Here is a 27,278-nt window from a genome sequence, read left to right as displayed (position 1 = left end):
ATGTCAGATATACCCACAAACTGCTTACGGAAATACTGAGTACCAGATACTGTTGTAGTTACAGAGCCGAGTGTAGCATCCTCCCAAGTGCTATCAGAGAACGAATAGGCAGTCCAGTCACCAGAAATGCTTCCATAGGTCATTTTCCAAGGTTCACTTTTGGAAATACCATAGTACAGCGAAAAGGTGTAGGTTTCTTGCGATGAGGCGGTCAAAAAGTTCTTGAAAACAACATTTTCATTCTCTCCAAAAATAGTCAGATAGGATCCAGATGTCCAGGAGTCTCCATAAGAATCTAGTAACTCAATCGTGTATTGGTTGTTCGTTGAGGTTGTTAGACACTGCTCCATTGTACGGACTTCACTGTTTGCAAATTCGGGGCTTGTATAAAGGAGAGTAGATCCAGAGTAGACTTTGAATGACTCTTCGCTTGCCCAGGATGAGGGGTTGTTCTTTACAAACTTCACGTAGGTTTGTCCAGAGGAGCATGTTAAATCACTTCGAATAAGCGATACTATATGTAATATCATATTTATTATGAAGTTCTACATAGCAACAAGATAATGAACAGCGATTTCATATTTTTAGCTCACTAAAGATTTTTTGAGCAATTGAACCCGTTGTGTTTGATGAACGCAAAAGAGATTGGGATATTGGGGTCATTTGTCTTCAGCCAATCAACTGGGAGTGAACAATTAAAAACGCTCCAAATTTTGGATTTTATTTATTTTGGGATTGTTTGAAGAACGATATTTCATACCTATTATGCTCTCTATATTTTGCTTCCTTATCCTTAGTAAAATACATATATCAAAGTGTCTTAAAGTCAAATGAGATTATTCGTTCTTCATTTCTAATTGGCTGAACTATTTTCGATGATTGTTTTTGGTACCAAAACTTCCAAAATACACATCTCGATCGTGCTCAATCTTTCTTTGAAAATATCTCGCGTGTCGTATGCAATACTATGCTCCATTATTATGCCCATCTTATCAAACAAGATATCTTCTCCCTCAGTCCTCTTCTAAGGATTATCACCAATTGCTCCATTTAAACACAAAAGCTGATGTACATGGTCATGGCGGTCACATAATTCTTAGATAGGCTACATACAAAAAAAGCCAAAGCCTTCAATCCACCCAGTGGTCCCACAAGCAAGATGGATACCCGCAAAGTCACTGGTATATAAAGATAGCAACCGCGTAAAAGTGAAGTTATTGTATCATAGATTGTATGCGATGTAACTACAGCGAACTGATACTAGTTTGTTTGTTGTTTATAAACCATTCATCATTCTACATTCTTCGTATTGGCCTGAAACGTAGTTAAACTGAGGTACTATTTTGAATAGGTAACCTGGAGGAGCTTCTATGTGTTTTTCGTTGTTATTATTACCCGATTGATATCATGATTTATATTACTGGTGTTTTACATGTTTGAAATAGCACGAGAGTATCCTGATGGAGTGTTCATTCTTCAGTAATTGTCCATTGTTTTTATCCTCACTTATTTGCATTAGGATAATATCGTAGTATTATAATAAAAGGAAATGACACATATTATTTGTTTCAATCTTTTTAAAACCTATTGTTAACCACATGCGATAAACATTCAAATTTTCACTTTATATTACTTGATTCGAATTTGCATTGTATTACCCTTTTTTCATTACTCCACCTTAATAGAAAGATTCTATGATTAAGTACAATATAGATAGATATAAGGAAAGATAATTTGCAAACAAGCTTTCGATTCTGTGCAATTCTATAAACCATTTTGATGTTTACTCAATTTTTATATACTCATTATGGTTGTATATAACTCTATTCGTATTTTCAAGTAATATCTTGTACCTATTCACGATTCTTTGGGATCTAGGTGTTGTTAAGCGTCATATCATTCTAGTATTTAAAACTCATCATTATTCATATCTTCACTTTATAATTGTACACTGAAAAACACAAATATCAAGTACACAACCTACCAAGCATTACTATGTTGAATCTGCCCATTCTCTGTATTCCATGTCGTACCTTATACAAATCTTATTTTTTCAATTTGATTCAGCTCAGATTTCTCTTCATTACCATTTTTGCTTCTCGAACAAACAAAGTAAAGTCAAGATACTTTCATTCAGTGGTTGAAATTCTTTTTAGGCTTATTTGTATTATTCCATCCAATCATAGCCTTTACAATGCATGGATAACAGAACGACCGATATTCCATCAACCCAGTACACCTTTCATCACACACATCCAGCCCAAGAAGCGAGAACGTCGTCAATATATTACAACACACCAACTACAAACACACTCCATCCCCATCGTTACATTCAGACAAATCAGCAACGTAAACGCATACTTGCGTTCCTCTACGTTTTCTGTACGCTTCAGTTCACCCTTGTGAATAATATCATGCTTTTCGAAAAGAGTCTTGAGAACTTTTTCAGTAAAATCGACTTTCGCGGGGAATATTGTTTTCATGATATGCTTTACGACTCTATTCAGTCAAAATCATCCCACACTCATCCATACATCAATACATACGGAAACGGCTTCTGCGTCATTTCGTTCTTCGGAATAATACCTCCATACACGCCCTTCATCAGACCGATTCTCTCCTCGACTGGCATCCCTCTGTACTCCAAGTACTTCTCGATTCGCTCGTTCGCATAGCTCGCATTGTTTTCGATTCTACGATCAAAAAACCAGCAGCACATCGTGCAAACCTCTCGTTCACTCGCTCTTCTGACGGATAGTACTCGATTTCGCACCCGTTCGTGACGAAATACGCCTGATCCCCCAGCAGCTTGTAATTGTTCGTTATGAACGTCTTGATCACCGCGACTATTCTTCTCCATTCCCACCACAGTTCCTACACTGCTCTTCGAATTCCGGTGCTTGGATCAGCGGGAATCCGAAATACGCAGAAAACATGTAGTTCCGCGCCAATTTCTGGCAGTTTCGCCGAATCTCCCTGTTGATGGTTTTCAGATTCTCTAGAAATTCACTTCGGTCGCTACGCCAAACCCTCCGAGACCTTCGTTCGGATCTCATCCAAGCTGTCGACATCCGTGGTGAGAGTGTTCCACGGTCTCTCCACCTGCGTGCAGCTGTAGAGCTTCTCGATCATTTCGAACTCATCCATGGCGTCATCATCCGGGAACATTTCCTCGTAGTCTTCCTTGCATTCTCGCTTCGACGTGCAGTTCTTTTGTATATGGTCGAGAATGTTTTTGCCACTCGCCTCGCGACCATCGCTCAGCTTCACCGGATGGTTCTTCGTGAAATCGTTCCCCGAAATCATAATGTAGTAATGGAGTTGGAACTCTTTCAAACCGAGGAAGTCGAGGATTTTGCTACGAGTGTACATGTAAAGGTCTTCTCTGAGAACGCTTCGAGGCAGGAGGATCACTCCCTTGAGATCATACACAAAGAAGTCGCTGTCATTTGTCAGGACAAGGGCATCCTTTTGGGAACAGTAGCTTGCGATATCACTGGTGGTTAAGATAGGAGTACGACTTTACAGATCACAGTCAATTCCGGAGAGAAAAATAATATCCTTCCCGTAAGCTTCAGTAAATGCAGATAAAACTGCCTCTACACAGCAGTCCTGTATCGAGATATGTTCTACATAATAACAAGCTCTCATCTTAACCTTTGCTGGTCAAATCGCTATCCCACCATTTTTGAATAATTTGGATACGGTCCTTTTTTCGACTTAAATAGGTATTCTTTTTGGTCATGTTACTTATAGCGTCAACATAGACCTTAATGACTTGCAGGTTATATCCCTTTAGCATGTCAATTATTTTTCTTGCCATATTATAAAGATTCAGAGGATTATGACTAAAAGCCAAACCACGATTAATCTGGCTGTGATAAATATTGTTCGCCAATGAATCCCCATCTATCACAAGCTTGCCACCCGGAAATCTGTATTTGACCAATTACGAGTTCCATACCTCTTCGTAAGTTTCGTTCCACACTTTTCTTTATTATCAACAACCAGCTTTGTTAATCCTTTCACGCCCATAGACAAACTTGATCAAGCAAAACAAAGAAAAAATTAAAAAAATAACAAAATTATAGTGGTCATGCTACATCCTTTTTAGCCTCGTGAGCACTTTCAAGGGAATTACCCACTGCTGACACCACATGGCTTGACATATCGACAGTAGAGCTATCGATTGCTTCACGCTCATCCTTTTCTTGCTCCGAATTAACACATGCCTCTTGGCATCTTGTTTCTTCCACCTTTTGTTCCACTACCGGCAGCTCTTTTTTCTCCACATTTCCCTGCTTTCCCAACATTTTTCCATTCGGCCACGTGGACACATAACACATCAGCAACGCACCAACCACCGAGAAAATCATAGAGAAGTAATAAATCGCATCGCGATTCATCGAGTAAATGACCGACAGTACAAGAGGACACACGATGAGCGAGGTCTGACTGAACATGTTATTCCAGGAAAGGACTTTGCCTTGAACGTCGGGATGGCTGGTGGTCTGAATGGGAAAAAGCAAACAATACAAAGTACACTGATAATACTCACGGAGGTTGGGGCTGCGAGGGTGAATCCAATCCAAAGGAAGCAGCAGGCGATGTAGGAAGCGGCCATGGTTCGCGTGTAGGAGATGAAGAAATAGGAGACGGCTGAGATTCAGAGAGGAGAGAGAAAGCAGGGCTACTTTGAAGGGCAGCACCGAAGATCGCCAAGTAGGGAACGGGAATATTGGCTTTGGAGGAGAGAAGAGGATAAATGAAGGCTTGGACGGCGCACGTCATGCAGCTTTGGAATGTGATCATGAGTCTATGTCAGAACAAAAAAACTCGAAGCGTACGAATAAGTGTCTTGCTCCACATCGTACTTGGCTTTGAGGAAAATTCCGTATTTGGAATCGATCGCATTGACCAGCCAGCGATTGCAGAACTCAAAAGCAAAGCAAACCACCATTGTTTTCGTTAGTTTGGGAGCCACGGTCTTTCGACTCTGCTTGATATCGGCTTGGCGTTGCTGGATCGATTGCTTCAATACTTCCTTTTCCTCTAAATGTGAGTGCAGCGAGAGATGAGTACTTCCCGAGGCTTTGCGCGCTTTAGCTCGCATTTCGTTGAGCAAAATCACATCTTTGCTTGTTTCTTGCAACAAAAAGAGTGCGAAGATCAGCGCGATTCCCGAAAAAATACCAGCAATGAACAGAGGGAAATGAGTCCCCTTCTTCCCTAAAACAGCTCCCAAAGCAGGACCCAAAATGAAACCAGCAGAATTCAAAGCTTCCAGGCAAGAATAATAGCGATTTCGCTCTTCTGGAGCGGTAAGATCAGCAATGACACTAGAGATGAGAAGAGAATCGAAGAAGCACGCTTGAACCAAAATGTTAGATCCAGCAAACAGACCTGTCAACGATCGGAAAATGATGAGTTGGACGATGTTTTTGGAAAGAGCTTGAAAAAGTGAACCTATCGATGAGTTCTTTCCACAAATAAAAAAATACCAAAACACGAACCAAAAAGCGAAAGAATCAAAAATAGCTTTCTTCCATAAATATCACTAAGAGCACCCACAATTAAAAGACCTAGAATCGTGAGGAGCCAATAAATGCATACTAACCAACTGCATCAAAGAATAACTGGAATACAGTATTCCTGATTCCATATCCGAGGCGTTCATTTCATCCACAATATATGGCAAAATAGGAATGATTAAAGAATAGTTGATAATATCAAGGAAACCCGTGATATAAGTCAATGTTAAATTTCTCTTGTCTTTCCCTGATAAAGGCATTGCAATTTATAGATTATAATGCTTATTGGTGAGCAAAAAAGGATTGTTCAGTGATTCCTTGATTATGATATGGGGCTCAATTCCCTAAACTTCATATTCCAAAAAACACAAAAAAAATATACAAAAAGCAGTTCCTTAATAATAGCAGAGTGTCGTGGATTTGGTTGCTTACTGATCACCTGTGTAAACGGTGAGAAACACTATTGTTGCACACAACACTATTTTCTGCGATGAGTCGAATGAGATCCCTTCTCACAGAGATACGTGTTTAATAAACCAAACAACCAAATGTAACAAAGAGACTACTTTTCATCAGCGGGACGATTCTTATTATTGGTCTTATTAGGGTGGCCTCGGTGCCTTTGCCCAGTAAACGAATCACTTTCTGTAATATGATAACGGGTTTGTTCCGAAATGAAACCGAAGTCCTCGATTAATTGGTCAAGCCGATTTGCATAGTCTCTGTGTGTCAGTACAACAGTTACAAAATGCTACTCTTTCGATCGTACAGCATATCTTACACTTTCTACATCAAAATCCTGGCCTGACCGTTTAGCGATGTCCATCGAACGAAGAGTCTACAAAAATGGCTCGAAAGACAAAGTACTTACCAAATTCGTAATAAAGTCCTTTACCAAATCATCCATCAATTTGACAGTCTCTGGGTAGGGCTCAATACTGTCCCCAAAACCAAACATCATCTCTCTCACTAAAGCATTAGCAGCATTTAAAAATAGACCTACAGTTGTCCTCAAAGCTAATATCCTTCAGGGAGTACAATCCATAACTCTCTTCATCAATGTCCGGTTGGCTTGAGTAATAAGACATTTGCTTCTTTTGCATATAGCCACCTTGTTGATACATTTGAAACAAACAAGGAAGAGATAATAAGTGACTTCGATCAAATTCCAAAAATAGTTCAGATTTGTGTCCTGCCTGGAATCATTGAATCCTTTACGTTTTGGGTTGCAAATATCATGACAGAGGAGATCATAGACGAGCGTTGCCCTGGGAAGTGGGTTCCCAGTTGCCAGTGTTGCCAGAACACTCTATATCTGGATGAAAATGAATATAAGAGTAAGATATGGTTTTCTTTCGGCATGCTATAGAATTTATTAAAACCTACCAACGGAGCTTGCTTGCCCTTTTTTCTTCATTTGACCCTTCTTTTCATAGCACGATGATTTCCTATTCTATGATTGAGTTCTTTGAAAGATTGTAGCTGCGAATCTTTAAACTGATGTGTAGAAGCGCAATTACACACATTGACTTCCCTCTGTGTTCTTCTTGTTTGGAAAAAGTAAAGAACGAAAGAATAAAGTAGCTTTTCGTTCCGATATCTATCCCACAGAGGTCTCAACAAAGATAAGAACGTCGGGTACGTTCTGGAGCGTCTTATCGGAGCCATGACGGTGCAGCAAAAGATGGACGCCCTCAAGGAGGAGAAATCTCCCCGAACGCCCGATGAGGAAGAGCCCCAAGATTCCGAGTTGACGGTGAAGCCTGTGGAAGAAGTACACTCTCCCAAATCGCCTCTCCCCTAGCTGCAACGCGAGAAGAACACGCTGCAGGAGAGCATCGACACACTGCGGATGAGTCTGGCCGCGGCCGAGCGTCGCAAGTTGGAGCTGGACGAAGTGCAGAGCGAGCTGGGAACGCTGCACAGCTCGATGAATTGCGTGGCCTCGGAGATCGCGCTGGACCTGGGCGCGTACGAGGCGAAGTTCAACACCGAGAAGGAGACGGTGGAGGCGCACAAGCAGCAGCTGGAGATTCTGATGCGCTGCAACGCGCTGAACGATCTGTTCAACGTGTGGTTCGACGGCGAATTCGTGACAGTCAACGGAATGCGAATCGGAAAGCTGGGCAACCAGGTTCGCTTCTCCTTCTCCCCTTTTTAATCCTTTTAGTTGGATTGGAACGCGCTGAACGGCGTGCTGGGCGATCTGGCGCACGCAGTGGACGCCATGGTCTCGCTGTACCGCACACACTACCAAAACGTCGTCATTCATCCCTTGGGGAGCTTCAGCGAGGTGATCGACCGCGATTCGCGCACGTCGTTCAAGCTGTAGAGGTGTGGAGGAGGAGCGGTCACTCGAAGGTATTTCAACCCGAAATCGGGGAATCGGAAGCTGTTCAGCCAGGCGCTGCAGCTTTTCTTGCAGGCCGTTGCCTGCTTGATGAAGCACTGCACGGAGCGGTTTAAGATGGAGCCTCGGTTTGCGGTGGACGCGGAGAATGGAAAGGTCGGAAATGAGGTCGAGAAGGAGGAGGAGCGTGACATGTAGGACTTTTTGTTTAATGATGTGGACTCGTGGCTGCGAGCTCTCCGGTATTTGGCGATCGATGTGAAGCAGATGATTGTGTACGCGTATACCGCTAGCGTTTATATTGTTACGCATTCTTGCGATGTTTGTTTGAAAGAGGAAAATCGGGGGAATTTTTGTACCAGATTCTAAATTGGATTGCTTTGAGCACACAAAGTAGGTGGTGTGATGAATGTGGAGTCGAAGAGATGTCTAATCACCGTTTAGGAGTAGGATGAGCGGTACTCCGGGAAATGGGACTTCTACCGATATCGTTATAGCCGATATGGAGAAGAATATGGCCGTAGTTGTGAAGGTTTGATTTTTTGAAATGTTTGATCAACGTGTAGGAAGATTTCGATGAGCCACCTCGTACCTCCAATCTAAAAGCGCCAAATCTTGAGTTGGTCGGACACAAAGTCGGTGCTCGAAGGACGAGTTACTTCTAGGACGCTGTCTATACCGTGCGCTTTTCTCCGGATGGGCAGCACCTAGCAACAGCGGGAATGGACAAAAATATATTTTTGTGGGATGTGTATGGAGAATGTCAAAACTACGCTCTTTTGCAAGGACACAAGAATGCAGTGCTGGAAGTCTCTTGGAACTTCGATGGCACCGAATTATATTCTGTGGGAGCAGATAAGATGGTATGTGTCTGGGATGCTGCTGTATGTTGTTGTTCCTGAAGCTTCCAAGTAGTATGGTCAACTAAAACGCAAACTCAAGGGTCACACATCGTTCGTAAACGGTGTAGATGGTTCCAAGCAAGATGACCATCTCCTCATCAGTTGTTCCGATGATGGAACCTGCAAGGTTTCTCATTTCTCTCTATCCTTATCCCCAGCTCTGGGACGCTCGCGAGCGCGAAGCTGTCAAAACGATCGCCCACGACTTCCAAGTGACCTCATGTTGTTTTAACGAAGATTCCACGCAAATAATCACGGGAGGACTCGATGGCATAATTCGAGTCGATTTTTGGAATTCCCCAAACCCTAGATCTTCGAAGCAAACACGTTTACGCCTTCGATCGTGCTTCCTCAGCTCTCCGAAATGATTACCGGCATTCGATTGGCTCCGGATGGAGGCTATCTGTAAAATGCTCTCGATTTTTGGAATTCCTAGAATGAGCCATTCGTTGGATGCGTGTCTGCGTGTTTGGGATATAAACGCGTATTTCGAGGGATCGAATCGCTGTCTGAAGTTGATGAGAGGCCATACGGTACGATGAAAGGGAGAAAGAGAGTAATGGACAGCAGGGAAACAGTGGAAACTTATTGCGATGCGCATGGAGTCCGGATTTGGCGATGGCGACGTGCGGAAGTGGCGATGGATTCGTGTATGTGTATGATACGACGACGTTAGGAATCAAGTGAGAGAGGAAAGCGAGGTTGAGAGATAGGTATCGCTTGCCTGGACATCGAAGCGTGGTGAATGACGTGGATTTCCATCCCATTGAGCCGATTATCTGCTCGGTGAGCAGCGATCATTCGGTATTGCTGGGAGAAATCTTGCCGTAATAGAAAGAGAGAGAGAGAGAAGAGGGAAGTGGATCGATTGGATTGTTTGTTTGAATAATGAGGAAGCGTGGAAGGGGATTGGATTGGATTAATTGATTGTTTGTTTGAATAAAGAGAAAACGAGGAGAGGGAAAGATGAGAAGATTGCGTGAGAGCGATTAGCTTGGAATACTCTTCTCTTACTTGTTCAAAGGTTTGCTTGGATGACGAAGAGAAGAACTGTATCCAACGACTCACCTTCTTCTCATGCACCTCGATCACTTCTTCGGAGGGAGCAGGACGCGTTGCCCAACGGAATGGTTTACAGAAATAGAGAATCAGCATCACGATTATAGAAATTCCTGTAAAAAACAAGAAGGCGAACTCCAAAATAGCATATTTCATCATCATTGAGATGTAATGGCCATTTTCGAACTGCAGAATCTGTGTTTGCAGAGCAGTAGAATCGAAGGCATCGCGATACAGCAAGATGAGAAAGTGCAAATTCGCTGGCACAGTGAGTAGAACTACCAAGCTGTTGATCATAAAGGCATTTAACAATGTGGCGTGCCGTTCGAGAGAGTAGGAACCAAGTCCCAAAGCATGAAGGGCTGAAAGAGCGCATAGTTGAATAAACAAGGCAAATAAGTCAGTCTAGCGTTGATAAATAGAACCGTTGATTTACAAAAATCATCATGACAGAAGGGTACTTCCACTGCAAAGCTGTAAAAGCCTCCATTCCCCAAGATATTAATGGTTTCCCGCGCAAATTGAGCGGAATCGTGTACACAACAAGGTGAATCAGTATCGAAACGAGAAGAAGCAGACTGAGGAGGGAGCCACAAAACAGGAAAGCGCTCCAAAGAACAAAGGTCACTTCCCCGTCACGTTGTTTCCTTTCTACTTCAGTTCTACAGATGGATCGGAACTGTTCCTCCATCTCACGCCTATGTGGAAGAGGAGAGACACGTGCAATACGTGGCTTGCTGATACACCCGATTCATCGATTTGATACGGGCATGAAAGCAAATGCGGTCTCTAAGTTTAAGCGATTGTTTGTTGAGTTCTTGGTGTGTGATAAAAGACACAAAACATTTGTAACACAACGGATATTTATTTTGAGAAGATTCTCACCGATTGATACCAGTTCGGGAACTTGAAGTCGTAAAAGACGACTCATTTCCTCCGATTTGCGAAGTCGTTCCTCAAAACGTCCGGATTTTCTCCGTCGTACATACTGAAGGAATTCTCTAGGTAATGCAAGGATTCAAAAGCAACGTAAACAGGTGTATTGGCAAATAAACCATTCCATAAGGAACAAAGAAGATGAACAATACCCAAGAGCAAAGAGTGACAAGACTGGGTATTGCATATCGGATAGAAATGGTATAGTCGCCATCAACAGTAGTTCCATTTCTTTCTAGAAAATAGTAGAGCAGAGCGAGAATCGATGTGATTCCTATTGACCCTACAACAAGAATAAGAACGGTGACGGGTTTTGATAGTTTTTGAGAAAAGGTGGAGTTAGGGTGGAGCAGTGAGTGCAACAATTGTGGATATAGCAGCGAAGCTTCGTTTTCGTACAGAAAAACGCAAACAGGTAGAATACAGACAGCAAGCAAAATTAATGCATAATACACACCATTCCATAGCATAAGCATGCTACTGGAATCACACGTAGAGTCCCAGTTCTACACTTCACTTGACGGGGGGTTAAAACTCCACAATCCGTGGTGAATTCATTCGCAGTGTCATCCACCGGAAGAAGGCAGAGTGCGAATTGCGCAACGAAGAAACATAATCCCTAGGAAGCAGAGTTGAAAGGATATTTACAACGACAATAATAAATCCAATTCGGCTTTTCGTTTTCTCCAACTCCGATAGATAAAACCGAATGAGCAACCAATCAGCAGCACACAAAATAATGGCAATACACACGAGGATCAGTAAAGAAATCCAATCCATCACTCCAATCAACGCTTGCAATATCTGGAACAGCTCCTGGTGGATGTATATCCTCTTAAAGTACAGCTAATAAGTATATCCTAATCAAATCGCCACGAATTCAGATCCTCCAATGGGTTGATTCTTGCTATCCACTTCCATTTTTCAATTGCATCACCCCAAAAACGTAGTCAGAGCATTCATCCTCCCACTATTCACTGTATCGACAGGCTAATCCTTAGCTCATCATCGCATCTATAAATCCTTAGCTCATCATCGCTCCTATCAATCCCATTCTCTCCAACAAGGCGAAGCGGTATGCAACAAACACTCCGAAAAATAACCAATACACATAAAACACTTTACCAATTCGTATAGACATGCTGACTCGTCATAACCAGCGCCCTATCGCTCTCCTCCGCCGCTTGAGCGCACTCTCCGCCAATATCCCGACAATGCGAGAGCAGCGAGTGATACGCGGGGCTGTCCAACACCTACACCTCACTCCGCTCCCCCACACTCACCATCTTCGCTGCTCGCTCTCCCATCTCGTACGCCAGATCGCGCAGCATGAGCACCATCGCCTTGTCCAGCTGCTGCGAGTCGAACTTGCTCACCATGACGCGTCCGACGAGATTGAGCGCGTCCTGGAGGAAGGAATCCGCGGTGGGACCCATGGTCAGAACCACGTTCGAGATCGAGTCCCAGAGCTCCACGACCGAGCAGAACAACCGCTCGTACCACTCCAAGTCCTCCTGGAAGGTCGTGGTGATGTTTGTGGTGCTGGAGGCCACGTACGAGATCTCCAGAATCTCCTGCGTGAACGGCAGAATCAGCTCCTTCATCTCCCAGTAGAAGCAGGACAGGCAGGTGAAGAGGTCCGGGAGAATGTCGCTCGGCGTGTTGGAGCTCTTCAGACTCTCCACCACGCTCTTAATCAGCATGTTGTGCACTTTCTGGATCTGCACCGCGCACTGCTGCTGCTCCTGCGAGCCCTCGCTGCTGCCGATCGTCAGCAGAATGTCGCTGAAGCAGTTGATCGCGCAGCGGCACGTGGACACGTCGTTCGGCTGCGAGATCGCCATCACGATATACGACAAGAAATCGTTCTACGGTCAAACCGCGGAGCTGCTTCCCACCATGTAGCGCAGAGCGTCCATTCCCGTGTTGATCACCAACGCCTGGTACAGCAGAATCGCCTGCGGGTGCGCCGACGTGTTGTTGCTCTCCAGGATCTACGGCCTCGCTCTCTCCTCCCTCTCCTACTCGCAGCGCCAGCGTCGCGATCCGGTCCACCTCGATCTTCACCAGGCTCTTCAGTCGCTCCAGCAGCGCCACCAGCGCGATGCAGTAGAACCGCTGCAGCAAGAACGCCTGCTCCATGTCGCTCCCCGGAACCTGCGCCGCCAGCACGTTCTCGCTCTGCTGCAGCACGAACTGATAGAACCCCACCAGCAGCTCCTCGCTGCCCGGACCCGCGCACGCGATCAAACTCATCAGGGCGTACGCCGCGCTCTCGCGGAGCTGGTTGCTGGCGCTGTCCATGCGCCGCGCGCAGCCGAGCAGCTTGTTCAGCAGCACTTCCAGGTAGGGCTGCAGCAGCTCGCTGGACGGCGAGTTCGCCACGCCGTCGCAGACCGCGGAGAGCGCCGCCGCGGCGTGCTGCGCGACGCGCGGCTGCATGTCGAGCGCGGCGACGAGGCAGTCGAGCAGCGGGTGCGTGAGCTCGGAGGGAATCACCTGGAGGAAGCGCGCGCAGATCTGGCTGAGGACCCAGGCGGCGGAGTCGCGGACGGCGACGGAGGGGTCGGAAAGGATCATGGTGAGCAGCATGGAGGTGCCCGACTTGACGATGTCCGCCATGAAGTAGGGGTCGGGGCCCTGCAGGAGGCAGCCGAACACCATAATGGCGGCCTCTTTGTAGTGCCAGTCGCTCGAGTTGATGTTGTCGTTCACGAACGGCCACACCACCTGCACCAAATCTACGCCTCATCGCCTCTGCGCGTCGCTACCGTTCCGCAGCACCTCCGCCAGCGCGCGCAGACACGTCGCTGCGGCCGCTGCGGGCGTCATAGTCTCGCCCGTGTCGTCCTCCTCCTGCTTGACCATCACCGAGCACAAGCTCCGCGCCAGCTTCTCTCCGTACTGCTTGCCCAGCTGCAGCGTCGGCTCGCCCATCTGCTCCTCCTCCAACTCCACGTCCAGCAGCGTGTAGAGCGTCAGCGCGCCGCGGATCGCCAGCTCGGACACCTCGCTGCACAGCGCCGCCTCGCAGGCCTTGTAAAACTCGTCGAAAAACGGACCGATCTTCGGGTAGAAGTCCTCGAAGACGATATTCAGGCAGTCGAAGCCTTGGCACTGCACTTCCAGCGACGACGCGCGGCAAGCGTTCAGCAAGGCCTGCATGAGTCGGAGGAGCTGCGCGGAGTCTTCGAGGAACCCTTCCGCGAAGTTGAGCGCGCTGGCGAGAGCGTGGACCGCCTCGGACCAGAGATCGGGAGGCTGCTCGGTGCTGAGGACGTTTAGAAGGAGCTGCATGATCGTGCTGGACAGAGCAACGTTCATGCTGGGAAGATCTTCGCAGATGTAGCGAACCGTCTCCACGCACGCAATGCGCGGACCCGAGTCCAGAGATGTGTTCATGATCACAGATTCGAGATTCACAAAGAGATCATCCCACAGACCGATCGGGAGCTCGATCTTTGCGATGGCTGAAACTGCGGAGGCAGCCGCGTTGCGCACAGGTGTAGAACTATCACCAAGACATTGTGTCATCTAGATTGACGAGCTCAGCAAATTGCGTACTGCACTTTTAATTCGTTCGCGTAATGTGCTGTCCATATCCCTCCACATTACTTGCTTTTGTTCCAAAATTTCCCCGTTCTAGAAACGTTAACGAGCAGCGATACATCGCCTACAAGGCTTGAGATCGATCGTTTAAATAAAGTTCCAGCCATCTGTCGGCAAACATCGCTGTAGGATTGGTTTACAAGAATCTCCATCATACGAGTCACATATTCCGGAAAATTCTCATTCAATCGGTTCATTAATTCATTCTCAGCCTGCTGTCGCTGCTGATTATCTAAGACGTTAGAAACCCGCCAAAAGACACGATGCCTACCTATACTAGAAAATTGTTCCAAAAGCTGAACGTAGTCCATACTTTAATATATTGAAACCAGGGTAGACTGAATAAAATTCCTATCCTTAACCTTCAGTAACCAGTCATCATTATAAGAAGGTTGATTATTATGAGCGTACAATCACTGTACGTCTTAGCACCCACCAACATTTTTCGTATTTCCTTTCTACAATTATGTATCATATCTGGTTCCTACCAATATCATAACTCTTTCTTGGTTTGTAAGAATCTGCTTTCCTGTTAGCGGCAAGTTTGATATGGTATTGCAGTGTGGATAGCAACAACCAAGCAACATCAAATTAATATATTTCAAAAACACACTTTCACACTTTTATCATGTTTTGTGGGAAAAGAATTTGGTTCGTTTATAACGACCTTTCTGGACTTATTGTGATGACTTGCGTTTCGTTTTGCGCATTGCGCTGATGAATAGGCCTATTTGCAAGTTGCATTTGTTTTTTGGTGTAATATTTATTGGATCATTTATCCCTCTTATGGGTATTCCCTAAAAGGACGCATTCTTCGAGATACTATCTATCTACTGGTTTTCATGGTTATTTGGTGCGGAGTCCAGTCGACGACTACAGAACCAGGATGCGTAATTCAGTCTAGAGTAGAGTACCCGTTCCTGCTTTTTCTCGTAGGAAATCTCTGAAGAAGAGCGTAAGTTGTATATAGAAACAAACGCGAGTTGTTATTGTAAGTACGTTTTGTCTGTTCATCACCTCCCTTTCAGAAAATGTAACCGGATGAAACCGTTTCGCGCTCACCATTGTAGCCGGTGTAAAACCTGCATTCTAAAGATGGATCACCATTGCCCGTAGGATTGGGTGCGTACTTCGACCCTAGCTGGATCAACAACTGCGTAGGCGCTCGAAACCAGAAGCACTTTTTCCTTTTCCTTCTCTACGTTCACGTCGGAGAAGTGTTCGCTTCGTTTCTTGGTATCGGTTTTTTGTGGCTCCACCGCGCCGATCTTGTCGTTTGCTGCCTTCTCTGCAACTCCTTACCGAACTAGAAGCACATTTCGTTTCATCTTCTTCGTGATTCCTTTGATCTCATTCGCCATCTCCCCCCTCGAGTCCAGCTTTGGTTTTGGTACCCCCAGATTGATTCCTCCGCATTTTACCTGGTCGTAATCATGATCGAGGTCTTCTCATCGCTCTGCTTCAGCATCTTTTCGTTGCTGTTGCTGTGGGACCAAATCAACATGATTCGCTACGATCTGAGCTACGTGGAGTATTTAAAGCAGTACAGAGTGAACACTCTTGAGGTAGAGCAAGTTTGTGCATGCGAACTAGAACTGCTTTTACGACTGTTTGGTTAGCATGATGGGAGAGCCTCCCTGCATTCGGTGGGCTGTTCCACTGGAAGGAAAATACATGAATGTGATTCTGAGCAAGCTGAGTCAAGAATTTTTCTACTACGACAGGAGCCGCGCGTACGAAACGGTGAGGGAGGAGCCAAGTCTGGAGGAGAAGAAGAACCAGTAGAATTCCATTATTTGGAGCTTTTTGTTTGTTGCTTTCGCTCGTATTATCTCTACGTTGCAGCATTTCCTAGTGCTGTTTTTAATTTTATCGTTTGTGCTTAGCTTCGTTCCGATAATTGCCTATTTGGAATTCGAATAAATCTTATGCCTGGTCCTTTGGACGTTTCCGGAATTGTTTCTGTTCTGCAGAGCAAGTCTTCTGCGTTTGAGGACGTGATGAAGGCATTGGATAAGCTACAAGTGCGAATTCTTGCTTCTCCACTGATCTCTTAGTCCGTTGCTGAGCATCCCGAGAGCTTTATCCTAAAGGCTTCCGACGTCACGGATTTGCGATCGTCATTCATTTCTCTCGTAGTTGGTGCTACATCTTATCAAGCGCAGGCCAACGATAATCGCTCGAAAATCGTGGTGAAAACCTGTAAAATTATTCAGCTTTTCTCCGAAAACTTAAAGAACTCCTTTGACAGAATCGCTTCCAATATATTTCCTACATATCTAGAAAAAGTATCTTCGGGAATCACCGTATTCGCGTCTCTCTGCCTTAACCACCAGGTGATTAGTTCGAGCATTGCTCAGACCTGCCTTTCGATGACAAAAAATATAGTAATGAAAACAAATATAACCGTTATAACCACATCGATCGATAATCGAAGGTATTGATTTTTCTATCCCCCTCTTTTCTCAGTGAGAAGGTAGCTGATACGAGCATTCAGTGTCTGGAATACATTCTCAAGTACTGGCCGTCCAACGTGGTGGACAGTTTCCAAACGATCATCTCTCTCGCGATTGTGGTGGGTATTCGCGGATTTGGCTTCATCGTAGAAAGCTGTGTCCAGCTACAGCGAAAGAGTGAGAGTCAAGGCGCGCTCGATCGTATTGCTCTGTGACAAGGACTATCCTGGGCTCGCTTCCATGTTTTGTTTTCTCTGCGTGCGTAAAACTCAGAATCAACAGCAAACTGCCGGCCTCCAGGAAGAAGGGCAGCGAGCGAGGGACATTACGCTCTGTCCTGCTTTCTGCACGGAATTCACATCTAGCAGCCTTCGGTTTCGCCCAGACAGGCGCCGTCGCCCTTGAAAACGCTGAAGCCACGCTCTTCCGCGTCCGTGTCGCGCAGCCTCTCTTCCTTTAAGCAGAACGATCGGCTTTTCGTTCTAAATCAACACGTAATGTTCAAAGACAGCAATATCATCCGCTACGGCACCATCAAATACATCGGCTTGTTTCTCTTGCCTTTCTTCACCATCAGGCTATCCGGACAAAGCTAATCAAAATCTATTCGTCGGCCTCCTCCTCGATCAGCGCATCGACTCCAAATTCGACGGCGTGTTCCTTGTATCTGTTCAGTGGTTCTTGATTATCAAGGACCGGAAGCTCTTCGATTGTTCGCCTGGCTACGGCCTGCTAACCGTCGCTTCCTCCATCTTCCCGATCGACGGTTTGCTTTTCTGGGCTTTCTAACGCGCAGATTTGCAAGCGAACGGCAGCTTGCGAAGGAATGGCAGTTTGCAGAAGATCCCCACGCCGCTTCCTCGGCGATCCGCTCTAGTGACTCGCTCCGTAGTGCTGATGCGTTGGGTTGACTGTAGCCGTCGTCTCCGAGCCAGCCGTCCGCCCATCGGACATTATCGCTGCACTCGACCCAGTCGGGACAATCGTCGGTTCTATCGACTCAGCCAGCCCAGTCGGGCCGGGCGAGCCAGCCGAAGCAGCCGAGCCAGCCGTCGAGCCAGCCGAAGCAACCGAAGCAACCGAGGCAACCGAGCCTGGCGGAGGGATTTCTCTCGGTGGACGACTGCATCACGCAGCACAAGCTGCTTCTGTTCAATGCGATAAAGAGCCTGCAGGCCGAGCTGCGGCTGCTGGTGGAGTTTGAGGAGGTGAAGGAAGATCATGATGCAGTGAAGGCGTATAAGCGAGATGTGATGGAGATACGGACGCAGTGCGGGAAGGAGAATAGTGGATTTATGTCAAAGCTAGCTCGACTTGAAGTGTGGATTGTTTGTTGAACAAAGAGCGCTCATGCGTTTTCACGTAAAAGAACAATGAAACAACAAGAAAAAGCGTCAATCAGGAATGGCTAGGAGGCAGAGTCCATTCGGGAAGCGAAAAGGGGGAGGTATCATGATAATTAATACGCGGAATCTCGTCATTATCGGACGAGCAAATTAAAGAATAGCAACTATATGACGGAGACTTGGTCAAACGGTGCGCATAGTACGACGAGGAGTTTAAAGAAAAATTGCTGGTTGTGTGGTCCTTGGGCTCACCCTTTAGGTTGAGCTCCGAATCCACACGCTGATTGCAAAAATAGTCATCAAAAAGAGAGGGAAGGCGGGATACTCCTTCAGAACACGAGGACGACACATCCGAAATAACAAAAACGGGAACATTTGAATTAGGAGCCGTTGTAACGTTAAGATTCAAACTCTGAGAGGACCTAGAACGGTAATGCTCTAAATTATTCGCTTTTCTTGGTAGACCAGAAGGACATGCACTTTCGGAATTCAAACGGTGCATCGCAGGCCCAGACTCTGTACACGACGCTGAACGTCGCAAAGAGCTGGTATGGAATTCTCCATCTTGATCAGAATAATCACCAGTCACAGGAGCAGGTTGTGAGAATGGAAGACACTGAGTGTCCTCTTCACGCCTACCATCAATAGAGATACCGGGATACATAAAGTGAAAATAGAAATACAAGTAAAAAAAATAATAATATATATAATAGTAATAATAGTACATTTTTGTGTGAATGGTCCAAATTGTCCATGTGAGGTGCAAAGAAACTACCGATTCGCAAGATTCCAGACATAGGAAGAATTTAGTTTGTAGAACACACTTAAGTAATTAGACTAACGAACAAAGTGTTTGGGCTGATAGAGCAACTCACTCCCGTTCTATATAGACGTGGAGAAATACCCGTCCTATGAAGAGTGTGAGGTGTATACTTACTTATTTTCACTTTGCAAACGAACAAGTGATTGACCACAAATCCTCACTTGAACCACGTACGCTTGCGTAGTACTACTGGCCTTGTTATCCAAATTGTATTATTCCTGCTGTATGGAACGCAAGGTTTCCCCAGCAACCTAAAGAAGAAAACCAGCATTTCGAAGCAGAATACGATGTAATGCATGCCCATTGCGTGCTACCAACAAAACAAGCTTATAGCCGCAACATCCGTCTGTTTTCTCGTGATCCCCGATTTTCTCCGGTACAGCCTTTGCATAAAACAAACACGCAGTCCATCCCATCTTAACAAAATAAAAACATATCTCTCTTCCCGGCGAGCATCTTCTTGTACCTCGATGTTCCCACCACCCGTTCCATCTACTTCTTACCTCGTTCCTCCTCCTCCTCCCTACCACATAAGTATCAAACTTGGTATACAGGACGGTCACTCCGACACTGAGTTCTTTTCCCTCCTTTTCTCCATTTTTCATATTATTCACAAAATCGCTATAGCTACATCTTATTCTCTTCAATAACTCGCCACAAGTTCGGATAGGAGGGAGGACTCACAAAATAAATGGTCTGCGCATTGTAAATCCGCATGCGTCGGAAGAACTCAAATCTCCCGCTAAACAGCAGCACGCGGATCGTCCCGTTATCGAAATAGCTTCGATTCCGCGAGTTGCTCGCGTCCGTCATATATCTACAATCAACCTCCCCGCGGGGAACCACTCGTCGATGACTCCGCATTCGCGCTCGTCGCAGTTTTCCATGAGAAGTCGCTTCACGTAGACATACTCGAAGTAGCTGTCGCAGTAGAGAAGAATCTTCTTGTAGGCGGGGTTGTTGATCACTTTCAGCACGTTGTTCTCTAAATATTTCACGCGCACCGTCGACGTGTCGGTGACTTGATCGCAGGGCAGTCGCAGAAACAACTGGCGCGGCGGAGACTACGCCGATCAAAAGAAAAGAGAGAACAGAACGAGAATGTCGGAAACGGCGCCTTCGTAGACGGGCCTGCATTCAAACCGACCCTACAGAACACCAGCGAAGCGATCGCCAACGATGGGGTTGAAGCAGGCGCGATGGAAGAGCGCCAGCAACTGGCTGGTGAGCGCGGTATTGACGAAGACGGTCTGTCTGCAATACTTCTGCATCTCGCAGAGATAGCTCTCGCGCAGCCGCGAGAAGTCCGTGTTGCGATTCTTCACGAGCGGGCTGTTTGTGTTGCCCAGCACGCCGCGGAGATGGTCCACGTTCTGCATCGCGATCATATCGCCGCCGTACACGACGAGCACTTCGATCGACGATAAGTAGTCCCAGCCCTGACGCGTTTCGATCTGCTTCAACGACAGCGGCGAGGCGATGATCAGATCGCTGTTGTAGAAGTCGGTGTACAGGCGGAACGTGCTCCCGCGGAATGAAACGCCCACGCGGAAGCAGTCTGCGTGAGAAGGAGAGGAAAGGAGTACCGTCGTTATTGCCCGGGAAATAGGTTTTCCAGTAGGGCTGGCGCGCCTCGGAGGGGTCGGAATCATCGCCGAACTCCTCATCGAACTTGGACTTGCCGAAGACGTTGATCTTGCGAGGCAGCAGGGAGAGAATGCGGTGGACGAAGTGGAAGGCGTAGTGGCGATAGGGGCAGAGGAGGAGGACGGTGGGACGCGTGAAGCCCTGGTCCTGGAACGTGGGGATTTCGATCTTCGCGGAGAGGTCGATGTCCGGGTTGGGAGTGTAGGGAAGGCCTTTCTTGAGAGCGTCTTTCTGGAGGATTCGCTCGTGCGTTTGCTCGTTGAGGAGACGCTTCTGCGCTCGGATTGTGTTGGTGTGGGAGAGGTCGAAGTCGCTCGCCTGCAGGGTGAGTGAGTGGTGGAGGACGCAAACGAACCTTCATGATGTGGTTGAGCATGTGGATGCTGAGAGCGGAGATGAGCTGATCGTTGTGGTCGGAAGGGGGGCCCAGCTCGATGCCGGATGTGTATAAAATGTCGTGATAGTGCGTCAATTGTTGGAATAAAGTGAATAAACGATGGTTCTCGCGGAGCTGGGCGAGGTATGGCTCACTTTTCGCCTTAATCCGCTCCTAGATTCGATGGCTATGCGAACACACTACTTTTAGGGCGACATCACACTGGACTGTAGAGTAATCGACAGAATCATCCAGGCCATTCACAGAGACTTTTGTCTGCATTTTCTCATCCAAATTCAACGTTTTCATTTGGAAATCGTTCCTACAATCAACACCACGTCCAAATCATGCAGAATTTTGTCAAACGAAGCTTTATCGCTCTCTGTTACGACTCGTGTAGCGAACCATTGCTGATAAGGATCCCTCACCTCCGACTCCACTTCCACGTCCGACACTTCTTCAAGATTCTCTTCCTCCACACGTTGAGTCCCCACGTCCGTTCCTAGCATTGCGTCATCCAGAAGTTCCTCATCTTCCAGAGTTTCTAAACATATATAATTTGAAACAAATTCCGTACTCCGGCGATGATCGTTTTTGCCCTTGGAACTACTGATAGACTTGTCTCCCCTACAATCCCATTTAAAAGTCAATTATTACCACTCCTTCTTCTGCTTGGTTCGATTTCCGTGGTTGATAGAGGTTTCCTTTTGTCGTTTAGGCATTGTGTGGGAAAACAATCAGAATAAGTCGTAGTATTTAAAGGTCAAACGAAAAAGGGAAAAACAGATCCGAAGTAGTATAGTGGTTTAGTATTTCCGCCTGTCACGCGGAAGACCGGGGTTCGATTCCCCGCTTCGGAGTTCTTTTCTTTTTTCTATTTCATATTCTGAGTGAGTTTTAGACTCTACCAAATAATCAGTTCACTCCTTTGATTTTGTGATCTATTATTTGCTCTATTCATCTATTTTGTATTTATACAGTATTTACCGCTAAAATCGTATACAATGGATCCTGTGAGCACTATTGAGAGAGATTTTATTTTTAATGCTGCGAAGGAGGGTATTCGGGTAGATGGTCGCAATCTCACAGAGTTTCGGGATATCGCGATTGACTTATCTCGGACTGATTCACAATCATCATCAATCGTATCTATTGGTGATACAAAGTAGGAACCGTTGTTAGTTTGAGTCATTGGGTAGGGTGTGTGCTATAACGAACTGTGAGATCGTGTCTGGTTATTCAGACCATCCAAATGAAGGACTGTTTACGATTCATGTGAACGTCACTCCCATGGGAGGTCGTGAATATACAGTTGCTTGTTGAGAGTGCATTGTGAGGAATAGACGGAGTTATCAGATGATGTCCGGTTTGAGCTTCAACGCGTTTTGGAGAGAAGTCTTAAAGACAACAACACTGTGGATGTCGAGTCTCTCTGTATTATTCCTGGAGAAAAAGTATTTTCCGTGCACTGCTACGTCAATATTATCGACAATAACGGTAACATCTTCGACGCTGCCGTCCTCGCCGCAACATCATCTCTCTGCTACTTCCGTCGTCCCGACTACTCCATCAACGGCACGCAGGTTCGTATCTACGCTCCAAACGAGCAAGAACCAGTGCCTCTGTGCCTGCACTACCAGCCAATCAGCATTTCGTTCTGTTTGTTAGACAGCGAATTAACGCTTTTGGATCCAAACGAACGCGAGGAAGCTGTGAAAGAAGGAATGATTTCTCTCGTACTGAATGCCTTCGGAGAGCTTTGCGGCGTGCATTTCCTCGGCGGAATTCCTGTGAGTGAGAGCTTGTTGCTTCGCTGTGGACAGATCGCTTCGGCGAAGGCGAACGATATATCCGCGATTTTGAAGAAGGCGCTGGAGAAGAATTCGGCGTGAGACACAGAATTACAAAGAGAGAGAGAGGAGGGTCAGGATGAAGCAGTTGATTTGATTGGGTGTTTGTTAGAGAAGCATTGGGAATTAGTATCGTGCTTTCATCGAAAGAATGCAAAGTATTCCTGTCACACTTATTGCTAGTTATGAAGGCCAAGTCAACAAAAACACAATATGAGTCTCTCCTATACCATGACTTGGTATTCTCAACCCAATCGTTTAAAAGCCAGTTATTGACATGTCAGGTGTAGTAATATCTATTTTGTACTTTGAAACAAAGTGGATTGCCTCAGTTTGACTTTTATTAATTGAGATATTCTTTTAATAATCTTTCATAATATCGATGACATAAAGGATTAGAACATGCTCACTTAACTAATCTGGGTTGAGATAAAAAAGGAATCAATCGATGATTGGATTTTGAATCAATTAATAATTAAAGAATGAAGGCAAAGGGTTTAAAACAAACAAAGTAAGCATTGAATATACAATGATCATTGAATTTCCATAGAACCAAATGCAATTAAGTGCTGAGTTTTAACGCTGGAAAAACTGAATGAACATTAGATTAATCAGAGAAAAGATCAAGAAAGGGATCGTACCCATTTACATTCCAGCCAAGTAACTCTAATTGATTTCGTTCTAGTGCTGCTCTCTCGATATGATCAATTAGGGTGGGAGAAACATCTATGAATAAAAGAATACAAAAAGCAAAAACTCGAAAATTGATTTTGATTGAACATACACAAAATGAACTGTCAGGTAGTATTATATGTAGAAGATTTGGAATATCTAAATACTATTAACAATCAGTTAAAATACTCTCTAATAGAAGAGTACGAGAATGATAAAAACTACCTCCTCTCGTATTATCTATGGATGTTAAGTTCGAAAGATCTATATTCAATCATGTTAACTCATTCCATTATTACTTCGCATTAGCAACGAACATGACTCGATATTTTCACCCCAAAGTGCATTTTTACCGAGTTGAATGGATTGTAATGATGGAAGATCTACATCAATCATTTCATTCAAATTCATTCAATACTTTCAATTATTGTTGATAAGGATTTCTTGAATACTTCATCACCCAATGTAACGGATTGTAGATTTGGAAGATCTATGCATTATACATACTCAATATCAGTTTAATACCTCGAATCACAAATGAACTATGACAGAAATTGCAAGAATCACTTCCAATTGTACCAATTTGAATGGATTGTAATTGTGGTAGATTCTTCAATTCAAAGTCACCTCCAAAATCACTGAAACAAAATCGGCCAATTTGAATGGATTCCAATGATTCACAATTCAATATATGGAATGACTTCGATTCATCATCTCCATTTCTATACTTTCTATGAGTAAATGAATTCTTTCCGATTTTGATAGTTTTCAATCGTTTTAATCCATCAATATTAAACTATTTCACTGAAGCAAAACAATCATTTTTGATTTCGATTGATTCGACACAAGTGAATCGAGAGAAATCAAATATTGTATAATCAATATCATTACAGGTCCAACAAGGGATGGTAATAGACCTAACTACTGAATCAATTGATTGAATATATTCAAAGGAATAGACTTTTGGAAATAGTAGTTCAGAGACATCTAATAAGTTGAAAATGTGCTAATTAAAAATACTGCTTATAGTTGGATATATGGTGTACTGAAATGAATAAGGTAGATTGACTATTTTAAGATTTGGAATATCTATATACTGTCAACATTCAATTATCAGAACTACTTTCCAATGTCACTGAGTGATAAGAACAAAATCCAATTCTTCTAGTATTAATTGATGTTAGATTTGGAAGATCTATATTCAATCATGTTAACTCATTCCATTATTACTTCGCATTAGCAACGAACATAAAGGATCATTCTTTCTTCCACGAAGTGCACCTTGACCAAGTTCAATGGATTGTAATGATGGAAGATCTACATCAATCATTTCATTCAAATTCATTCAGTACTTTCAATTATTGTTGTTAAGGAATCAAGGAATGCACACCAACCTAATGAAATGGATTGTAGATTTGGAAGATCTATGCATCATTCAAATATTCAATATCATGTCAATACCTCGAATCACAAATGAACTATAATAGAAATTGCATGACCTACTTCCAATTGTACCAATTTGAATGGATTGTAATTGTGGTAGATTCTTCAATTCAAAGTCGCCAGCAAAATCACTGAAACTACATCGGCCAATTTGAATGGATTCCAATGATTCACAATTCAATATGTGGAATGATTTTGATAGAAAGTATATTTCGCTATTTCGATAATCAGTAGACCTTATTCCGATCATCATTTTGCGTTTAGTAAATGAGTTGTTTCCGATTATGATAGTTTTCAATCGATTCAATCCTTCGATTCGGAATGTTTGCACTGATTCAAAACAATAATAGCCGATTTCGATTGATTCCAAATTATACAACAATGAAACATCCCAATCAACCAATACACAATTGTTACTCAGTTTCAAATGTTTGATTCCGATATTCATTGGTTTTGAGCCATCGCCTTCATATTCATTATTACATTCAATTCCATTATACCATTCACATTCATTCACTAATTTACCATATCGATCATATACGATTCCTCTTCCAAATCGCTTATCATCACACCAATATCCTTCATATTCAATCAAACCATTATCATGATAACTCGTTCCATATCCAAATCGTTTCCAATTGATCATTATGCCCTTGTACACCAAGAATCCATCATCATCATACATTTCACCATATCCAAATGGAATTCCAATTTTACCTTCTTTTTCTTTATTAGTCAATACCAATCCTTCAAATCGACTTCCATGATCCAAATCCACGATTCCTTCTACTACTTCTATGGATTGTTCTTCATTATATGAAATAGCACCAATTTGATGATTTCCAAACACTTTCAACACTTTCTCATCATTGAGCACAAATCCTTGATTCATGAATACTCCATTATCGAACTGCAATACTACGCACTCTCTATTACTCAAAATAAGTGAAATCCAGCCATTTGGTTTCATTTCTTTACTCAAGCATGCCTGCACATTTTGAATAATGGAACTATCGACATGATAGTTGTTAATAGCAGAATTGACAAAATCAGCAATGTTTGAATGCATCGAAATACAGAAATTTATAAAATAAATAGTTTTATAACAATAATTTGTTATAATAAAAAAAACTAGATAACAGCTACTGAAAAAATAAAATACTTCATTTATGGTAGATATTTAGTACCATACAATAAATAATACTGAACCGCGTTTTCCCTTTCCTTCCTCTGTTTATTTTACTATCTATATCACTCTACATTCAATACGCTCCATTGTTGTTGATCGGGTTTGAAACGATTCCTATGGATGTGTAGATCAATAATTCGTGTAATATGAAAGCGTTTCATTTATTTCTAATCGTTTTTATGTGTTTATGTCGCCTGTTACAGTTCCAATTATAATTGTTGCTATTCATTTACCGTCACAATCACATCACTTCCAGTACAAGCACTATCTTTTTACTCAAAATCATCATTTTCATTCCAATCCTTCCTAATAACAACTTAACGCAGCAAAACTCCAATTGAGGGTCTTTATTTGATTTGGAAAATATAACTTAGAAAACGACCAACATTGTTTATATGATTCCCATATCCAAACACATCGTCATTCAATCAACTTCAAGTCTTTCCCATGAACTCATTCACGCATCATTTGTTTTTTTCAAACAAACAGACACAACTACAGCGAATTGTTGAGCAGTACTTCCACGATCACAAACATTATCGCCGCGTTCGGAACCGTTCGCAGCACATGCGCCGTAAATCCCGCATACATTCCACGCATTCCTGCCTCTCGATACAGCGCTTTGAACGACGAAATCACCGTCGAGTACTCCGTTCCCACCGTCCGCTCCCTCATTCTCGTGCGCACCACTTCGTGCGGATAAGTCGTGGTGGTCGCCACTAATTTCGCCAAAGCGGCCGTGCAAAATAGCTACGATTAATGGAATTCCAGAAGACAACGCAGAATTTGGAGGGATGGTCGTTGTGTTTGTAGACGAATCGTTTGAAACTGTCGTAACTACCCGTAATTTTGGAATTCCAGAAATACCAGGTAAATTGAATGGCAGTTTCAGTGAGGCCTAAATAGGAAACAGAAAGTCCTTTGAAGAAGCTGCGCAGTCCTTCTTCGCGGTAAATGCGACGAATCGCGTCGCCAATGCTGTTATAATTTCGAAAGCGCTTGATGCTTGATGCATGGCATGAAGGTCACTGCTGCTGTTTTTATGATTGATGATGAAAGATATGAGTTCAGGCTCGACGTTTGTCTGAA

General features: G+C 44.2%; 12 protein-coding genes; 6 read left to right on the top strand and 6 right to left on the bottom strand.

The window, feature by feature from the left end:
* Nucleotides 1–4,816: 4,816 nt before the first annotated feature.
* GSBLH_T00001818001 (uncharacterized protein) lies at nucleotides 4,817–5,794 on the bottom strand (the record flags this gene model as incomplete). XM_013040287.1 has 5 exons in its annotated part: nucleotides 5,614–5,794; nucleotides 5,502–5,582; nucleotides 5,370–5,466; nucleotides 5,083–5,339; nucleotides 4,817–5,052 (listed from the first exon to the last, which is right to left on the bottom strand). The coding sequence occupies exons 1-5, from the start codon at nucleotides 5,660–5,662 to the stop codon at nucleotides 4,817–4,819; spliced, it is 720 nt and encodes a 239-aa protein (XP_012895741.1). The 5' UTR covers nucleotides 5,663–5,794.
* Nucleotides 5,795–6,078: 284 nt separating this feature from the next.
* GSBLH_T00001817001 (uncharacterized protein) lies at nucleotides 6,079–6,357 on the bottom strand (the record flags this gene model as incomplete). XM_013040286.1 has 2 exons in its annotated part: nucleotides 6,079–6,253; nucleotides 6,287–6,357. The coding sequence occupies 2 exons, from the start codon at nucleotides 6,355–6,357 to the stop codon at nucleotides 6,094–6,096; spliced, it is 231 nt and encodes a 76-aa protein (XP_012895740.1). The 3' UTR covers nucleotides 6,079–6,093.
* Nucleotides 6,358–7,714: 1,357 nt separating this feature from the next.
* On the top strand, nucleotides 7,715–8,250 carry GSBLH_T00001816001 (uncharacterized protein; the record flags this gene model as incomplete). XM_013040285.1 has 3 exons in its annotated part: nucleotides 7,715–7,859; nucleotides 7,893–8,049; nucleotides 8,080–8,250. Exons 1-3 carry the CDS (start codon nucleotides 7,759–7,761, stop codon nucleotides 8,248–8,250), a joined length of 429 nt encoding a protein of 142 aa, XP_012895739.1. The 5' UTR covers nucleotides 7,715–7,758.
* An 82-nt stretch (nucleotides 8,251–8,332) lies between these two features.
* GSBLH_T00001815001 (uncharacterized protein) lies at nucleotides 8,333–9,653 on the top strand (the record flags this gene model as incomplete). XM_013040284.1 has 9 exons in its annotated part: nucleotides 8,333–8,413; nucleotides 8,448–8,516; nucleotides 8,547–8,765; nucleotides 8,797–8,910; nucleotides 8,942–9,064; nucleotides 9,094–9,188; nucleotides 9,220–9,316; nucleotides 9,351–9,466; nucleotides 9,497–9,653. The coding sequence occupies 9 exons, from the start codon at nucleotides 8,333–8,335 to the stop codon at nucleotides 9,612–9,614; spliced, it is 1,032 nt and encodes a 343-aa protein (XP_012895738.1). The 3' UTR covers nucleotides 9,615–9,653.
* Nucleotides 9,654–10,510: 857 nt separating this feature from the next.
* Nucleotides 10,511–11,322, top strand: GSBLH_T00001814001 (uncharacterized protein; the record flags this gene model as incomplete). XM_013040283.1 has 1 exon in its annotated part: nucleotides 10,511–11,322. One exon carries the CDS (start codon nucleotides 10,511–10,513, stop codon nucleotides 10,751–10,753), a length of 243 nt encoding a protein of 80 aa, XP_012895737.1. The 3' UTR covers nucleotides 10,754–11,322.
* A 999-nt stretch (nucleotides 11,323–12,321) lies between these two features.
* GSBLH_T00001813001 (uncharacterized protein) lies at nucleotides 12,322–13,530 on the bottom strand (the record flags this gene model as incomplete). XM_013040282.1 has 3 exons in its annotated part: nucleotides 12,322–12,646; nucleotides 12,677–12,772; nucleotides 12,804–13,530. 3 exons carry the CDS (start codon nucleotides 13,528–13,530, stop codon nucleotides 12,471–12,473), a joined length of 999 nt encoding a protein of 332 aa, XP_012895736.1. The 3' UTR covers nucleotides 12,322–12,470.
* A 1,898-nt stretch (nucleotides 13,531–15,428) lies between these two features.
* GSBLH_T00001812001 (uncharacterized protein) lies at nucleotides 15,429–15,697 on the top strand (the record flags this gene model as incomplete). The annotated part of the gene is made up of 2 exons (XM_013040281.1): nucleotides 15,429–15,499; nucleotides 15,529–15,697. The coding sequence occupies 2 exons, from the start codon at nucleotides 15,429–15,431 to the stop codon at nucleotides 15,695–15,697; spliced, it is 240 nt and encodes a 79-aa protein (XP_012895735.1).
* A 540-nt stretch (nucleotides 15,698–16,237) lies between these two features.
* On the top strand, nucleotides 16,238–18,180 carry GSBLH_T00001811001 (uncharacterized protein; the record flags this gene model as incomplete). XM_013040280.1 has 12 exons in its annotated part: nucleotides 16,238–16,411; nucleotides 16,445–16,522; nucleotides 16,553–16,693; nucleotides 16,724–16,795; nucleotides 16,825–16,962; nucleotides 16,994–17,085; nucleotides 17,117–17,177; nucleotides 17,209–17,322; nucleotides 17,351–17,506; nucleotides 17,537–17,609; nucleotides 17,640–17,731; nucleotides 17,761–18,180. The coding sequence occupies exons 1-12, from the start codon at nucleotides 16,316–16,318 to the stop codon at nucleotides 18,178–18,180; spliced, it is 1,533 nt and encodes a 510-aa protein (XP_012895734.1). The 5' UTR covers nucleotides 16,238–16,315.
* A 1,324-nt stretch (nucleotides 18,181–19,504) lies between these two features.
* Nucleotides 19,505–21,757, bottom strand: GSBLH_T00007041001 (uncharacterized protein; the record flags this gene model as incomplete). Its single annotated transcript, XM_013040279.1, is given in 12 exon segments — nucleotides 19,505–19,535; nucleotides 19,565–19,639; nucleotides 19,644–19,829; nucleotides 19,841–20,076; nucleotides 20,110–20,143; nucleotides 20,165–20,570; nucleotides 20,599–20,977; nucleotides 21,015–21,209; nucleotides 21,240–21,357; nucleotides 21,369–21,579; nucleotides 21,613–21,662; nucleotides 21,693–21,757. Coding segments are annotated over 12 exon segments (1,986 nt in total).
* A 282-nt stretch (nucleotides 21,758–22,039) lies between these two features.
* Nucleotides 22,040–22,927, top strand: GSBLH_T00006335001 (uncharacterized protein; the record flags this gene model as incomplete). Its single annotated transcript, XM_013040278.1, has 3 exons — nucleotides 22,040–22,200; nucleotides 22,235–22,346; nucleotides 22,379–22,927. The coding sequence occupies 3 exons, from the start codon at nucleotides 22,040–22,042 to the stop codon at nucleotides 22,925–22,927; spliced, it is 822 nt and encodes a 273-aa protein (XP_012895732.1).
* Nucleotides 22,928–24,992: 2,065 nt separating this feature from the next.
* GSBLH_T00001809001 (uncharacterized protein) lies at nucleotides 24,993–25,970 on the bottom strand (the record flags this gene model as incomplete). Its single annotated transcript, XM_013040277.1, has 1 exon — nucleotides 24,993–25,970. One exon carries the CDS (start codon nucleotides 25,968–25,970, stop codon nucleotides 24,993–24,995), a length of 978 nt encoding a protein of 325 aa, XP_012895731.1.
* Nucleotides 25,971–26,684: 714 nt separating this feature from the next.
* GSBLH_T00006334001 (uncharacterized protein) lies at nucleotides 26,685–26,864 on the bottom strand (the record flags this gene model as incomplete). The annotated part of the gene is made up of 1 exon (XM_013040276.1): nucleotides 26,685–26,864. The coding sequence occupies one exon, from the start codon at nucleotides 26,862–26,864 to the stop codon at nucleotides 26,685–26,687; it is 180 nt and encodes a 59-aa protein (XP_012895730.1).
* Between the last annotated feature and the right edge of the window lie 414 nt (nucleotides 26,865–27,278).

The sequence above is a fragment of the Blastocystis hominis genome (assembly GCF_000151665.1).
Source record: "Blastocystis hominis, Singapore isolate B (sub-type 7) whole genome shotgun sequence assembly, scaffold_14".
Classification (NCBI taxonomy): Eukaryota; class Bigyra; order Opalinata; family Blastocystidae; genus Blastocystis; species Blastocystis hominis.
This window is presented reverse-complemented; position numbering and strand designations above follow the sequence as displayed.